Consider the following 16,534-nt stretch of genomic DNA (forward strand, 5'->3'; position numbering starts at 1 on the left):
ATGTATTTAGTGAGTAATAATTCCCAGTTGGTTACAGGAGAATTCCACAGTTGTGTGTGTGTGTGGTTGTGTGTGTGTTTCTTATAAAATCTTTACAAATATCATTCTTTGAAACTTTGAACTCCAGTGACTTATTTCAGTCACTTATTTCTGATATCAGTTGGCAAAGGTGAGGGAAGTAGTGTGCATAAGCTGTTTTTAGTCTGTGCTGAAATCCAAGTGCGCATTTATACTGGAGTGTTGGTGTGAAATGATTTTGCTTTGCACCAACTCTGCAATTATAGCGTCATTGCAGACTGAACCTGTTGTTGGGGCCCAACCTGATGCTGGAATGGACCAGAGCTGTGTGTTGGAGTAGGTTTCGGACCTTGGCAACTGATTTACACTTCCGTTGAGAGAATCACCTTTTGGTTTTGCGACAGCAGCAAACTTGTGGCATTTAAACTTGTAGAGCCCCTAAACTAACATGTCAAGCACTCCGAACCCTCTCCTTGTCAGAGGCCCCTATACCCCTCCCCCTTACTGTCGTCAACACCCAGCTCGAGGAGATATGAGGCTTTGTCTGAATTAAGCACGTGGGTGTGAATGAGCAGCCTCATAAACATTGTGGTTTTACATTTTTCTAAAATCTGATGTGTTTTTTTTAGTTTTCATTGATGGCGGGAGTGCCAGATTGCGGAATTATTTCGCTAAACTGTGTTTGAAAGATGATTGCAAGTTGTAGAGATGTAGCAATTTAAATTCAAAGATGCTTCAGCGATTTTTGTTTTTTTTGTTGCCATTCTGGATTATGTTAATAGTGTATAGCTAAAATTCATGGGCTTCAATTGCCAACAAGAAAGTTCATAATTGCAATCAGCGCATTTTTCCTCCCCCACGCCAAGAAGTAAAACACACACACATGATCATTGCAACTTTTTTTTTGGAGCGTGCTTCTGTTGCAAAGGCACAAAACTGGTTACAAATTTGAAGTCAGCTTTCTGACTGGTGTAAATTCCAAAAATTCTTTGCAACAGGCCAACTAAGATAAAGGGCGAGAGAACCTCTGGGCAGGGCTGCACGGTATTCATCCTAATAAGCCCTCAGGTTGCAGTTATGTATGAGTTGATTGCAAAGCGGGTCGAGACTTTGGAGACATGATCAGTGATTCGTAAATACTAATCTCTTATTAGGCGAGGAGGAAAATAAATTGTGGGGAAAACCGATCAGTGGGTGGAGTTAGCTGTTCTGTGTATAACTTGGGCTAATGTTACGTAGTATAAATGATTTTTTAAATTGCTGCTTCCTGTCGGACATATAAGCAAACATTCTATCGATGATCAAACACTCTTCACTAAACCTGTTATTTTGCTCCCAGCTAACTCTTGGTGCCAGTAGGTCTAGGAAATTGAGTAGACCTTTTGAATGTACAGTACTAGTTCTTAGCTTATGCAAAGTGCTGCTAATATTTACAGTAATAAAGCTACCCAAATGTCAGTCTACCAAAATACTGATGCTTTTATTTTTTGTGACGCCTATCGTAAGACATATTGGCCCAGACCTTGTGGCGGTAATGATGGCAAAACTGTCAGCATTCGCCGTCATTACTCCTCCTGAAAGCAACAACAACTTCTGGAATCGGTGCATGCACAGATAAACGCGGAAATCCGGAAGTTGCTGTCCGTGATTCTAAGCATCTTCACACGCTGTGGAACTCCCCCACAATCAATTCAAATCACACTGAAATGTAGTTCCTGACACAAACTTACCATGTTACACTGGAATATCGCTGTTTTTATTAAAAAAAAAAAACCCTGAAAAGGTTCATACAATAGCAAAATACTGCGGATGCTGGAAATCTGAAATAACAACAGAAAACGGTGGAAAACTCAGCAGGCCAGGGCAGCATCCGTGGAGAGAGAAACAGTTAACGTTTCAGGTCGATGACCTTTCGTCAGCACTGATGAAAGGTCTTCGACCTGAAACGTTAACTCTGTTTCTTTCTCTACGGATGCTGCCTGGCCTGCTGAGTTTTTCCAGCATTTTCTGTTGTTCCTGAAAAGGTTAAGCCTTGTTAAGAGGTGTGACTGGGTTTTTAATGGCATACTGACTGCTGAACAACCGTTCTCGCCCTGAAAAACTAATTTTATATTTGTGGCATGTCAAATTTGCCATTAATATGATAAGAATTACATGGTTTTTAATTTTTTTAAAAAGTTTGTTTGATGTTTCAGCTTCTACCCTAATCCTACGTGTATGCCCAATCTTTATTTTGCTCTCTGTAAAATTTATAAAAAGTAAATTATAATCTGCATTTTACTTCCTGGTTTGCTGTCCGAAAGTTCTTCAGTGTGATTGGCTGCTTAGCCAGCTTGATGACTTCACTGTTGCTGGAAGTTCAGATTCACTTGATTTGGCGCCAGATTCAAACCGACGTCGGGCGAGGTGAAATTCACGCCACCGAGATCGCTAGATCTTTGTGGGCAGCTTTCGTCAAGGTCAGTGGCGAGCACAGTCACTTTGCCGCTGACCGCAAAATTCGGGTCAATATTTTAGTGTATTCTTCCTCCCATCTCCCTTTTGTGACGTGAGAACAACTTTCAGATAAGTGGTAAGGGTTATGATCTACAAACCCGCAGCACCTTGTGAGCGTTGCGTTCAAATCACTCCGATTCTTTAGATAAAGATGGTTTAATTGATTATATTAATTTATCCCTCTCTTCCCTTGCTTCAGGTCTTTTTAGAATTTGATGAAAGTTGGTGTCGGTGGATGAAGCTTCATGACGAGGAGCTGAGGGTCTTCCTGATCGAACACCAATTAGTTCTGGCTGAAAGGAAATCGCCAAGAGAAACTACAGATGGTGTGCAGTGGCCTGTACTGGTATGGAGGATCTTTGGTTTGGTTTGGTTTTTTAATGTATCTGTATCATCATTGCAGTTCAGTTTTGGTGGCAGGCAGAGGCATGGCCAGAGAGGGGTCTTTTTTTAGAAAGTTTTTGATTTCTCGTGACTGAAGGAATAGCTGCCGGAGGGAGTGAGGAATGAAGGTGAGACCACATTTTGAGTATTGTGTGCAGTTTTGGTCGCCTTATCTGAGGAAGGATGTTCTTGCCATGGAGGGAGTGCAGCGAAGATTCACCAGACTGATACCTGGGATGGCAGGAATGACATATGAGGAGAGATTGGGTCGATTAGGCTTCTACTCGCTGGAGTTTAGAAGATTGAGAGGGGATCTCATTGAAACTTATAAAATTCTAACAGGACTAGACAGACTAGATGCAGGAAGGATGTTCCCGATGGCGGGGGAGTCCAGAACCAGGGGTCACAGTCTAAAGATAAGGGGTAAGCCATTTAGGATGGAGATGAGGAGGAATTTCTTCACCCAGAGAGTGGTGAACCTGTGGAATTCTCTACCACAGAAGGCAGTCGAGGCCAGTTCATTAAATATATTCAAGAAGGAGTTAGATATATTTCTTAAGGCTAAAGGGATCAAGGGATATGGGAGAAAGCAGGGACAGGGTACTGAGTTTGGATGATCAGCCATGATCTCATTGAATGGCGGAGCAGGCTCGAGGGGCCGAATGGCCTACTCCTGCTCCTATCTTCTATGTTTTCTAAGGGTGCAGAAGGGCTGGAGGAGATTGTGGCTGTAGGGATAGACAATGCTGTGGCGTAATTTGAAGGTGAGGACAAAGTCGGTTCTTTCAGGCTAGCGGAGTGATGCAAGGATGAATTGGGGGGGGGTGTTAGGATGTGGGCCTCTGTGGGTGAGAACCTGAGCCATTTGTACCTAAAAATTTGGTTAATTTTGCCCTGTGAATTGACCGCCAGTTTTGCTTATTTCACTTGGGATTCTTTCAGCTGACTCGCGAGTTTTTCGTTCTGAGATCTGGTTTGGATCTGTAGCAGGTCCCAGATGTGTGAAGTTTCAGCCACTGTGCCACAAGTATCCTTTTTTGACCAACAATTTAAATTCCGACTTTTATGATATTGATTTCAACGGAACCATGAGATGGTTACAGCTGCCAAGTGACGATGTCCTAGCTTCACTTCCCAAGTGAGAAATGACGCTCTCCTCTGCCTCACACCCAAATTAGTGCAGAGGCTGTTCCTGTATGTAGTTTAAATACATTTACACCTTGTGCCTACCCATCTGAAAATAACCTTTTGTTGTGGTGATTGTGTTTCAGACATTTAAATGCCTGATGGACAAAGTTGGTTTTGGATCGGTGACTCCTGTGGAATTTCTTGCGGACAAGTACCGAATGTTTCTGCAGAAAGAAATCCCTCTTCAACCATTAAAGGTAACTGATTCCACTTGGATAGGTTGGATGAAGGAGGTTCTTTGTCTCATTTGATAACTAACTCTACTGTCTTCTCGCCATTTAGCGAACACAAAGCAGAACTTAATTTTAATGTCTTACCCAAAGGATGGCATCCATGGTAATGTAGCACTTTGTGGCTCCTGCATGGGAAGAGTCCTTGGGTCTGGGGCTCGAGCCCATAAGTTTCTGACCCCTTTCCCCCCCCCCCCCCCCAAAGTTGAAGGTGCTATTAAATGAAACCGTTGAAGATTAAGGCTCCTGCTCTGCCCAGTAATGTGTCACAGGCCCAACTTCAGAGGATTGCATTGATTGCACCAACACCACCCGTGCCATCCTCGTGACTAAACCCATGACTGCTGTGCGCCTCATGCAATTTTCATTCTACCCCCCCCCCCCCCCCCCCCCCCCCTCCCCGATTGCACCATTTTGATTTAGTTTGTCGACTTTTGTTTGTTTGGATAGGCCTTTACAAATATTAGTGGTTTTGTCCCTTTCAGTGAGGGGGAGCGGGGTGGTGGTGGTGGTGAAGAGGGGAGAGAGTCTTGATTTTGTTTGGCTAAATTTGCCAAAACTAGCCAACACCGAATAGGATCCCCGATTTGAGATTGGTGGGACCAGTGTTGTGCTATGGGTCCGAGCCAGAAAGGATAGGGTCAACGCGCAAATGTAACCCCACTATTTAAGAAAGGAGGGAGAGAAAAAAACGGGGAATTACAGACCAGCTGGCCTGACATCAGTAGAAAATGCTAGAATCTATTATTAAGGACGTGGTAACAGGGCACTTGGAAAGTAATAATATGATTGGGCAGAGTCAACACGGACTTATGAAAGGGAAATCATGTTTGACAAATCGGTTGGAGTTTTTTGAGGTAACCAGCAGAATAGATGAGCGAACGAGAAATAAAGCCAGCAAGCGAGAGAGATAGATGAGAGGGTTGCCCTATGAAGATAGATTGAGCAGACTAAGCCTATATTCGCTAGAGTTTAGAAGAATGAGAGGTGATCTCTTCAAAACATACAACATTCTTACATGGCCTGACAGGGTAGATGCAGGGAGGATGTTTCCCCTGGCTGGAGAGTCTAGAACCAGGGGTCACAGTCTCAGAATAAGGGGTCGGCCATTTAGGACTGAGATGAGGAAAAAAAATTTCACTCAGAGGGTGGTGAATCTTTGAAATTCTCTACCCCAGAGGGCTGTGGAGGCTCAGCCGTTGAGCATATTCAAGACCGAGATCGCTAGATTTTTGGATATTAAGGGATATGGGGATAGTGCAGGAAAGTGGAGTTGAGGTCGAAGATCAGCCATGATCTTATTGAATGGCGGAGCAGGCTCGAATGGCCGACTCCTGCTCCTGTCAATGATGTTCTTAACACTGCCCATTTCATAAAGGACCCTTGTGTTTTATATAAAAACTGAACTTGGCAATTTAGAGGTAAATGGGTTAACAGATGTATGTAAAATATCAGAGAGGAATTCGTGCTAATGCATTTGACTGCCCCAGCATGACATTTTTCATTGCTTCTTCCTGTCACCCCCGGCCATCATTTCACCCCTAAGCGGCTGAGAGATTTTTCACACTTAACTGGTGCAACTATTTTGCGTATTTGAATTAATCACGCTGAGCTGATGAAGAGCATGCAGTGTTTTTGTTCGTTCTGCTTCTCGTCCTCCCTGTGTTTAGAGGCTGTGATGATGATCTGTGGGTTACAGCCATTGCCTCAATTTGAGACTTTATCCCACATAAACCTTTTCTTTAAAAATGGGAACTAAATTGATCTACCAATTGTACGGTGGCTCCAGTGATATCGCTGTGACACCTTTCCCTTGCATAGAGCTGGGCTGTGACTTTTCTTCCCTTCCCCCCCCCCCCCCCCCCCCACCCCAACCCATATATAGTAGGCTGTGATGTTCTCTCCTAATCCCCCACGCTGCGCTCTGAAATATGCCCGGTTTTATGGTGGTGTCATGAAAGTGTATTTTATATTTTTTTAAAAACATGTTGAATGAGTCCGTACAGTGCCTCAGTTTCTAAATGCAACACCCAGTGTGCATTGGAGTCCTGCAGACCAGAAAGTTGGCGGTAGGTAATGCTGCAGTCATGGGTTGTATCGTTGATAGGTTACATAGAAACATAGAAGATAGGAGCAGGAGTAGGCCATTCGGCCCCTCGAGCCTGCTCCGCCATTTAATGCGATCATGGCTGATCATCCAAATTCAGTACCCTGTCCCTGCTTTCTCCCCATATCCCTTTAGCCTTAAGAAATATATCCAACTCCTTCTTGAATATATTTAATGAATTGGCCTCTATTGCCCTGTGTGGCACAGCTGAATATTGAGCTGGCTTTGCCACACTCAATCCCGTCCAGCTTGTGTGCGGACATCATGTCCGCGTAGGATCAGGCTCGGCTGTGACACCACCCAAAAACTGAATGACCTACTGATGCTCACTGTCATTCACAGATGGCGAATGAGGTACAGAAGGGTGGCAGCGTGAGTCAGCATGTCGACACTTTTTTATATAAAAAGGAACATTTTGCTACTCTCTGCTAAGCAAGCACTGCTCATTATGTGCTGTGATTTCTATTTTTAAGACTAGAACATATTAATTTAGCTCTCTACGTAAATGATAATGCCCAATTGTAATATCCACCATTCCTTTCTGAAATTAGTCCCACAGCAACATCCTTTACACAAATGGAGGATTACAGCTGTGATTTTGAAAACCTGCTAAGGCTATTCAGTGACTGAGTGCCAATTTCTGTGTTCTTCCTCCACCTCCCCAATAAAAATCCCTTTGCAGTATATTGAAGTTTGTAAATCAGAATTGAAATGTGCAATGTTTGTTTTTATATATATTTTTTAAATTTAAAAATAAAAATCACATTGTCAATATTGCTGAATAGATGAATATGGATTGCTGGGAAAAACGTCTCCGGGATAACAAAGAGATATGTGCCAAGATTAAGACCTGGTTCATTAAGAAATCAACCCAAGAACTGTTCCTCTATGGTAAGTCTCCCACTGTTGTTAACTAGAGATGTCATAGAGTCATAATGGCACAGAAGGAGGCCATTCGGCCCGTCGAGTCTGTGCCGACTCTCTGCAGAGCAATCGAGTCAGTCCCATTCCCCCGCTCTATCCCCGTAGCCTTGCAAGTTTGTTTCCTTCAAGTGCCTATCCAGTCTCCCCTTGAAAACATTGAGTGTCTCCGCTTCCACCACTTCCGTCGGCAGTGAGTTCCAGGTCCTCACCACAAGTTTTTCCTCACGTTCCCCTGTATCTCTTGCCCGAAACCTTAAATCTGTGTCCCCTAGTCCTTGTACCATCAACTATAGGAACAGCCTTTCCCCGTCTAGCCTATCCAAACCTGTCATAATTTTGTACACCTCTATCAAATCACCCCTCAACCTCCTTTGCTCTAATGAAAACAAATCCAGCTTTTCCAACCTGTCCTTGTAGCTATGATCCCTCCTCCCTGGAACCATTCTGGTAAATCTGCTCTGCACCCTCTCAAGGGCCTTCACATCTTTCCTAAAGTGTGGTGACCAGAACTGGACGCAATACTCCAGCTGTGGCCTAACCAGCGCTTTATAAAGATTCAGCATAACTTTCTCTACTTTTGTACTCAATACCCCTATTTATGAAGCTCAAGATCCCATATGCTTTGTTAACCACCTTCCGCCACCTTCAGGGACCTATGCACATTAACTCCCAGGTCCCTCTGTCCCTGCACACACTTTAAAACTGTGCCATTAAGTGTATAAGATGTAATGATTGTGGGATTCATTTTTTTCCCCACAAATTATGAAAGGTTTACTTGTTGGTGATTTTGTAAACATGTTTGTATTGTCGTCTGTTTTCCTTGGGTTCATTGTAATTAAGATTTTCTTTGAAATGGAAGTGACCCTTATTGCTCTCGGCAAATTGGGGGTGTAAGTGAGCCATCAGGAATCCTAATTGGAAACCGATACTGAGAGAAAATGTTGAAGGTTGGAAATCTGAAATAAGAAACAGAAAATGCACAGCCGGTCACTCGGCATCGGGAAGAGAACGATTAAGTTGGTGTTTTGGTTGGTAGTCATCATTCAAACCATCATCAGTTGTGGATAGCAAAATACTGCAGATGTTGGAAATCCGAAATAACAACAGAAAATGCTGGAAAAACTCAGCAGGTCAGGCAACATCCGTGGAGAGAAATTTGAGTTGACGTTTCGGGTCGAACCCTTCTTCAAAACAGTCTTTACGGTAGAGGACACGAAGAATATCCCAACACTGGACAAACAGGGGGCTCTAGGGGGGGAGGAGCTAAATACGATTAAAATCACTAAGGAAGTGGTACTTGGTAAAATAATGGGACTCAAGGCGGATAAATCCCCTGGACCTGATGACTTACATCCTAGGGTCTTGAGGGAAGTGGCGTTAGGGATTGTGGATGCATTGGTAATCATTTTCCAAAACTCCCTGGACTCGGCAAAGGTCCCGGCAGATTGGAAAATTGCTAATCACAGAAACCCCACAGTGCAGATAGAGGCCATTTCGGCCCATCGAGCCTGCACCGACACATATCCCACCCGATCCCCGTAACCCCTACACCAACACATATCCCACTCTATCCCCGTAACCCCACGTATTTAATCCCCCTAACGCTAAGGGTCAATTTATCGTAGCCAATCAACCTAACCCGCACATCTTTGGACTGTGGGAGGAAACTGGAGCACCCGGAGGAAACCCACGCAAACACGGGGAGAATGTGCAAACTCCACACAGACAGTCACCCGAGGCCGGATTTGAACCCGGGTCCCTGGCGCTGTGAGGCAACAGTGCTAACCACTATGCCACCGTAACACCCTTATTTAAAAAGGGTAGTAGGCAGAAGGCTGGAAACTATAGACCTGTTAGCCTAACATCTGTGGTTGGTAAAATGTTCGAGTCCATTATTAAGGAGACAGTAATGGGACATTTGGATAAACGTAATTTAATAGGACAAACTCAGCATGGTTTCATGAAGGGGAAGTCATGTTTGACAAATTTGCTGGAGTTCTTTGAGGAAGTAACATATAGGGTGGATAAAGGGGAACCAGTGGATGTAGTGTATTTAGACTTCCAAAAGGCATTTGACAAGGTGCCACACAAAAGATTATTGCTCAAGATAAAAAATCACGGGTTTGGGGGTAATATTCTGGCGTGGGTGGAGGATTGGCTCTCTAACAGAAAGCAGAGAGTTGGGATAAATGGTTCATTCTCAGACTGGCAATCAGTAACTAGTGGTGTTCCGCAGGGGTCAGTGCCGGGTCCCCAACTCTTTACAATCTATATTAACGATTTGGAGGAGGGGACCGAGTAACATATCAAAGTTTGCAGATGATACAAAGATGGGAGGGAAAGTAGTGAGTGAGGAGGACATAAAAAACCTGCAAAGTGACATAGACAGACTAAGTAAGTGGGCAGAGATTTGGCAGATGGAATACAATACTGGAAAGTATGAGGTTATGCACTTTGGCAGGAAAAATCATAGAGCAAGTTATCTTAATGGCAAGAAACTGGAAAGTACTGTAGTACAAAGGGATCTGGGTGTCCTGGTGCACGAAACTCAAAAAGTTAGTATGCAGGTGCAGCAAGTGATTAAGAAGGCCAATGGAATGTTGGCTTTTATTGCTAGGGGGGTAGAATATAAAAACAGGGAGGTATTGCTGCAGTTATACAAGGTATTGGTGAGACCGCACCTGGAATACTGCATACAGTTTTGGTGTCCATATTTAAGAAAAGACATACTTGCTCTCGCGTCAGTACAAAGAAGGTTCACTCGGTTAATCCCGGGGGTGAGGGGGTGGTCATATGAGGAGAGGTTGAGTAGATTGGGACTCTACTCATTGGAGTTCAGAAGAATGAGAGGCGATCTTGTTGAAACATATAAGATTGTGAAGGGGATTGGTCGGGTGGATGCGGTGAGGATGTTCCCAATGATGGGTGAAACTAGAACTAGGGGGCATAATCTTAGAATAAGGGGCTGCTCTTTCAAAACTGAGATAGGAGAAACTTCTTCACTCAGAGGGTGGTAGGTTTGTGGAATTTGCTGCCCCAGAAAGCTGTGGAAGCTACATCATTAAATAAATTTAAAACAGAAATAGATAGTTTCCTAGAAGTAAAGGGAATTAAGGGTTACGGGGAGCGGGCAATTGGACATGAGTCTAGGTTCGGAATGGTCATAGCCCTGTGGGTAGTGGAGTGGGCCCAGGGGCCGTGTAGCTTGGTTCTGCTCCTACTTCTTGTGTTCTAATTCTGTTAGATTTCAGGTGATGGTTTTATTCCTGTTCCTGGCTGGGGTGGAGATCGCCTTTACAGATGGTAAGTACTGTAGAAAATATAGGGACAGAGTGATCTCCTGGACGAATTTCGATCGCCTAGATGGGTCGGAGAGGAATTTCCCAGATTTTTTCTCCCAAATTGGTCATTGGGTTTTTTATCTGGTTTTTCGCCTCTCCTGGGAGATCACATGGGTTCGGGTGGGATGGAGAGTGATAGAAGATTTGAGGTTAGGATCAGATCAGCCATGATCTTATTGAATGATGGAGCAGGCTCGAGGGGCCGATTGGCCTACTCCTGCTCCTATTTCTTATGTTCTTATGTTGACCTAAACTTAATGCTCAAGGAATTAACTTCACAGGGCAGTGCAGTTGGAAGATTAGATCAGGATTAGGATGGGCATCTTTAACAGTGTGCTGGAGTCAATAAAAGTTAGTTTAGCATTCTACTGATCGTTCACACCCTGCTGCTGTGACAGCTCTATTCATAGACCACCAACGCTGCCTCCGCAAGATCCTGCAAATCCATTGGCAGGATAGGCGCACCAACATCAGTGTTCTTGCTCAGGCCAACATCACCAGCATCGAAGCTTTGACGACGCTTAATCAGCTCTGATGGACAGGTCACATTGTCCGCATGCCCGATACGAGACTCCCAAAACAAGTGCTCTACTCAGAGCTCCGGCACGGCAAGAGAGCCCCAGGTGGGCAGAGGAAACCCTTCAAGGACACCCTCAAAGCCTCCTTGGAAAAAGTGTAACATCCCCATCGACACCTGGGAATCCCTGGCCCAAGACCACACAAAGTGGAGGAGAAGCAGCTGGGAAGGCGCCGAACACCTCGAGTCTCTTCGCTGGGAGCAAGCGGAAGGGCAGCGCAAGGAGCGCACATCAACCCAAGCACCCCACCCGCCCCCTTCAAGCACCGTCTGCCCCACCTGTGACAGAGACTGTAGGTCCCGCATTGGACTCATCAGTCACCTGCGAACTCATTTTTAATGTGGAAGCAAGTCATCCTCGGTTCCGAGGGACTGCCTAAGAAGATTCATGTCAGCAAGGCTCGATGACAACTTAGGCTGGTGGAACCTATTCTTGGGTGGGTCGATAGTCAGTTTGACTACAACCGGATACTGGAGTTAGGTTGACAAGGAAATGTCGGGACTGAAAAGAAAAAGACTTTGCATTTGTACCTTTCACGACTACCGGACGTCCCAAAGCACTTTACAGCCAGTGAAGTACTTTAGAAGTGCAGTCACTGTTGTAATGTAGGAAACGCGGCAGCCAATTTACACACAGCAAGCTCCCACACAGAGCAATGTGATAATGACCAGATAATCTGTTTTAGTGATGTTGATTGCGGGATAAATATTGGCCAGGACACCCTGCTCCTTTTCGAAATAGTGCCGTGGGATCTTTTACGTCCGCCTGAGAGAGCAGACGGGGCCTCGGTTTAACGTCTCATCCGAAAGACGGCACCTCCGACAGTGCAGCACTCCCTCAGCACTGTACTGGAGTGTCAGCCTAGATTTTTGTGCTCCTGTCTCTTGAGCGGGACTTTTACCCACAACCTTCTGACTCAGAGGCGAGGGTGCTACCCACTGAACCACGGCCGACACTGCAGGGAAAGGTTACTCTCTGGGCTGAATGTAGTGGAGTTATTCTGTAAGTCAAGTAAGGTAATGTAGCTGTACTTAGTGTGTTCATTATTTTGTATTATTATGTGAAGTCAAGTTGCATTGATTGAAATTTATTTCAGCATAACTGTTGCTTTGTGTGCTCACGTGCTGTGAAATAAAGCAGCTTAATGATTCGCATCCAACCTTGTATCTCCCACGTGTTTACTTGGTCTGCCTTTGCAGAGATTGAAGAAACTCATGTGAAAGAGGTGATTATCCCGTTCAGATCAGAAGGGGATGCTATTGTTACATCCATGGGTTATGTTGTTGTACAAGTGGATATAGGTCAGTGTGAATGAACTCCCGTAGACCGCTTATGGAAGTGACTAATGCCACTGAGCCGGAGAAGGTGTCGACAGTAGACCCGAACTTGTAACACCAGCATTTTCTGGGTTTTTTGTTTTTATAATTTATTAATCTGTGCTTTTCATGACTCAAAGGCTAAGAGTACCGACCCACATCTTTTCTGCATTTGACCCGAGCACAGTAAAAGCTAGACAAGGCAGGCATCAGTTGACCTGCGTGTAGCCTAGTCTTTGTAATCGCCATTTATTCTCGTCGTTGTTAACCCATTCAGATAACGATGGTGTTAAAATAATCTTGATTTCAAATGGAAAGAGCCACTTGTTTTCAGAATGCAAATTTGATCTCATCAGTGGCTGTACAAAGCGGTACTCTGGACCTCAATGAATCATTGGCATCCATAAACTGAAGGATTTACAATGCTTACTTTCAACCTATGTTCCTCTGTTTATCAGGTACGAGCAACCTGGCTGGCTATAAGGTTAAGGTGTATGACTTGAAATCTTCCACCCATTGGTGCCCAGCCACAGTGACTCATCACAATTCCGCAACGCGATTAGTGCAGGTCAAAAGTGAGCAGGTAAAGAAAGTTTTTTGGCACTAACTAACGGTGTACTCTTCTAGTGCATCAGTTTTGTCCTTCCACTGAAGATGATGGGATTTGAAATAAAAACAAGCTGATTTGGGCTTTTAACTCCTTGATTAATGATGAGCTTTAGTGTCCATTAAACTGTGTTGCACTCTTTAACACTTGGTAACACATTGGATGTTCACCTGGAGTGGCAATTGTATCTTTCTTTAAATTCGTTCCTGGGATGTGGGCATCGCTGGCGAGGCCAGCATTTATTGCCCATCCCTAATTGCCCTTTGAGAAGGTGGTGGTGGTGAGCCGCATTGCTCCGCTGCAGTCCATGTGGTGAAGGTACTTCCCTCAGTGCCGTTAGGGAGGTGGTTCCAGGATTTTGACTCGTGACGATGAAGGAACGGCGATATATTTCCAAGTCAGGATGGTGTGTGAATTGTAGGGGAACTTGGGAGGTGGTGGTGTTCCCACCTGCCTACTGCCCTTGTCCTTCTAGGCGGTAGAAGTTGTGGCTTTGGGAGGTGCTGTCAGAGAAATCTAATAATGGGATGATTTTGTTTAGATTCTTGTAATTATAGGTTTTTAATGGTGTGCGATTAAAATTGAGCCAAAGGACTACCCCTGGAAAGAGTTGCATGAATTGTATTCATGAGCTAAACTCAATGGTTGCACGCTTTTTGTGTTTAAGCTAACCTCTGTAACTGTATTCCTTTGTGAACCAGTACTATCTTTTGTGTCTGAATTTGTACAACCGTACCTTTTTATTTTTATTTGAAGTGTTGATTCCAAGCTCCTGACCTCCAAATCTGAGCCAGATCCTAAATATAAAATCCTTTGACAGTATTTATTGCTCTTCCAGTGGATAGTCTGCTTTGAGAGCTTTCTCTGGAGTATTTAAGTAGCATTGTTTTTTGTTGTTGACTGTTGCAGTTTCCAGAGAAGCAAATCGTTGACCCTGCTCTCATTCACATGGCTTTCCTTCATGACGAAGATATTGAGGCACTGACCAACGACGAAATTGAAGTTGGTGAGGATCACACTTTTTTATGTTACTAACTGATCTCGTGTGGTGGTATTCATGGATTATTTGGGGTACGGGCGCAGTTGTGGTGATTAGCTGCTAACCTGGCCTGTCTCTTGTAGGTCAGTGCTAAGAGATTCTCTCTGGAGAAAGTGGTCTGAGCAGGTCCAAGGTTAATCACTGTTGAGAAGCTAGCAATCAGCGGTCACCTGTAAATTTCTGGCTCCAGCTAATCGCCAGCTTCCCTCCACAGCAGAAAACATCCTGTAATTGGTCTGTGTGTGAAATGACTGCCTTTTTTATATAAAAAAAAATACTTTTGCTACCTTTAAAGTGTGTTGGATGGTCTCAAAACTTACCAATCTCGTGTGGCTTTGCACAAAGGCTGGGTTTTCACTTTAAAGACAAAAGAAAGACTTGCATTCATAAAGCGCCTTTCACGTCCTCCGGATGTCCTAACGCGCTTTACAGCCAGTGAAGTACTTTTAAAGTGTAGTCACTGTTGTAATGTAGGAAATGTGGCAGCCAATTTGCACACAGCAAGCTGCCACAAACATCAATGTGATAATGACCAGATAATCTGCTTTTAGTGATGTTGATTGAGGGATAAGAATATAGAACATAAGACGTAGGAGCAGGGGTAGGTCATTTGGCCCCTCGAGTCTGCTCCGCCATTCAATAAGATCATGGCTGATCTGATCTTGGCCTCAACTCCATTTCCCTGCCCGCTCCCCATAACCCTCGACTCCCTTATCATTCAAAAATCTGTCTATCTCCACCTTAAATATATTCGGTTATAGTCCAACAGCTTTATTTGAAATCACAAGCTTTCGGAGCGCTGCTCCTTCGTCAGGTGAAGTGGAGAGTTGCATATAGGCACAGCATATATAGTCGGAGAATACTGCCAGATGATTACAGGTAATCTTTCTAACTGCCCTTTATCACACCTCGGCAGAGATATAATCACAGCAATCAAAGGTGTGAATGGTGTCCAAACAGGTCAGTCAGGAAAACATTACATCAAAGAACAATGAGGTGGGGTCACAAGGGGTCAAATGTTGCAGATGCTGGGGTCTGTATGAAAAACAAACACACAATTTTTTTTTTGCTGGAAATCACAGCAGGTCCAGCCGCATCTGTGTAGAGAGAACAAGCCAACGACGACTCGAGTCTGGATGGCTCTACATCAGGTGGGGTTACATGTAGCGTGACATGAACCCAAGATCCCGGTTGAGGCCGTCCTCATGAGTGCGGAACTTGGCTATCAGTTTCTGCTCGACAACGCAAAATCGTCATGTGTCTCGAAGGCTGCCTTGGAGAATGCTTACCCGAAGATCGGAGGCTGAATGTCCTTGACTGCTGAAGTGTTCCCCGACTTGGAGGGAACACCCCTGTCTGGCGATTGTTGTGCGGTGTCCGTTCATCCGTTGTCGCAGTGTCTGCATGGTCTCGCCGATGTACCATGCTCTGGGGCATCCTTTCTTGCAACGTATGAGGTAGACAACGTTGGCCGAGTCACATGAGTATGTACCATGTACCTGGTGGGTGGTGACATTCAGCCTCCGATCTTCGGGTAAGCATTCTCCAAGGCGGCCTTCGAGACACATGACAACGCAAAATCGTCGCGCAGAAACTGATGGCCAAGTTCCGCACTCATGAGGACGGCCTCAACCGGGATCTTGGGTTCATGTCACGCTACATGTAACCCCACCTGACATAGAGCCATCCAGACTCGAGTCGTCGTTGGCTTGTTCTCTCTACACAGATGCGGCCGGACCTGCTGTGATTTCCAGCAAAAAAAAAATTGTTTTTTTTTGTTTTTCATACAGACCCCAGCATCTGCAACATTTGATCTCTTGTGAACCCACCTCATTGTTCTTTGATGTAATGTTTTCCTGACTGACCTGTTTGGTCACCATTCACACCTTTGATTGCTGTGATTATCTCTCTGCCGAGGTGTGATAAAGGGCAGTTAGAAAGATTACCTGTAATCATCTGGCAGTATTCTCTGACTATGCTGTGTCTATATGCATCTCTCCACTTCAGCTGACGAAGGAGCAGCGCTCCGAAAGCTTGTGATTTCAAATAAAGCTGTTGGACTATAACCTGGTGCTGTGTGACTTCTTACATTTGTCCACCCCAGTCCAACACCGGCATCTCCACATCTTAAATATATTCAATGACCCAGCCTCCACAGCTCTCTGGGGAAGAGAATTCCAAAGATTCACGACCCTCTGAGAGAAGAAATTCCTCCTCATTTCCGATTTAAAAGGATGCCCCCTTATTCTGAAGTTATGCCCCCTAGTTCTAGATTCCCCCACGAGGGGAAACATCCTCTCTGCATC

The 16,534-nt window shown here is 44.6% G+C and overlaps 1 protein-coding gene across 1 annotated transcript in view; it reads left to right on the forward strand.

Moving 5' to 3' along the window:
• LOC147123666 (lysine-specific demethylase 3A-like) overlaps positions 1-16,534 on the forward strand; it is an 86,760-nt gene that overhangs the window by 9,612 nt on the left and 60,614 nt on the right. The window contains 5 exon segments of the mRNA XM_085975495.1: positions 2,714-2,860; positions 4,170-4,283; positions 7,209-7,314; positions 13,041-13,165; positions 14,099-14,195. Of these exon segments, the coding sequence (XP_085831621.1) occupies positions 2,714-2,860; positions 4,170-4,283; positions 7,209-7,314; positions 13,041-13,165; positions 14,099-14,195 (589 nt within the window).

Source organism: Somniosus microcephalus, chromosome 2 (assembly GCF_052327205.1).
Source record: "Somniosus microcephalus isolate GS21.2 chromosome 2, FLI_Smic_1.0, whole genome shotgun sequence".
Lineage (NCBI taxonomy): Eukaryota > Metazoa > Chordata > Chondrichthyes > Squaliformes > Somniosidae > Somniosus > Somniosus microcephalus.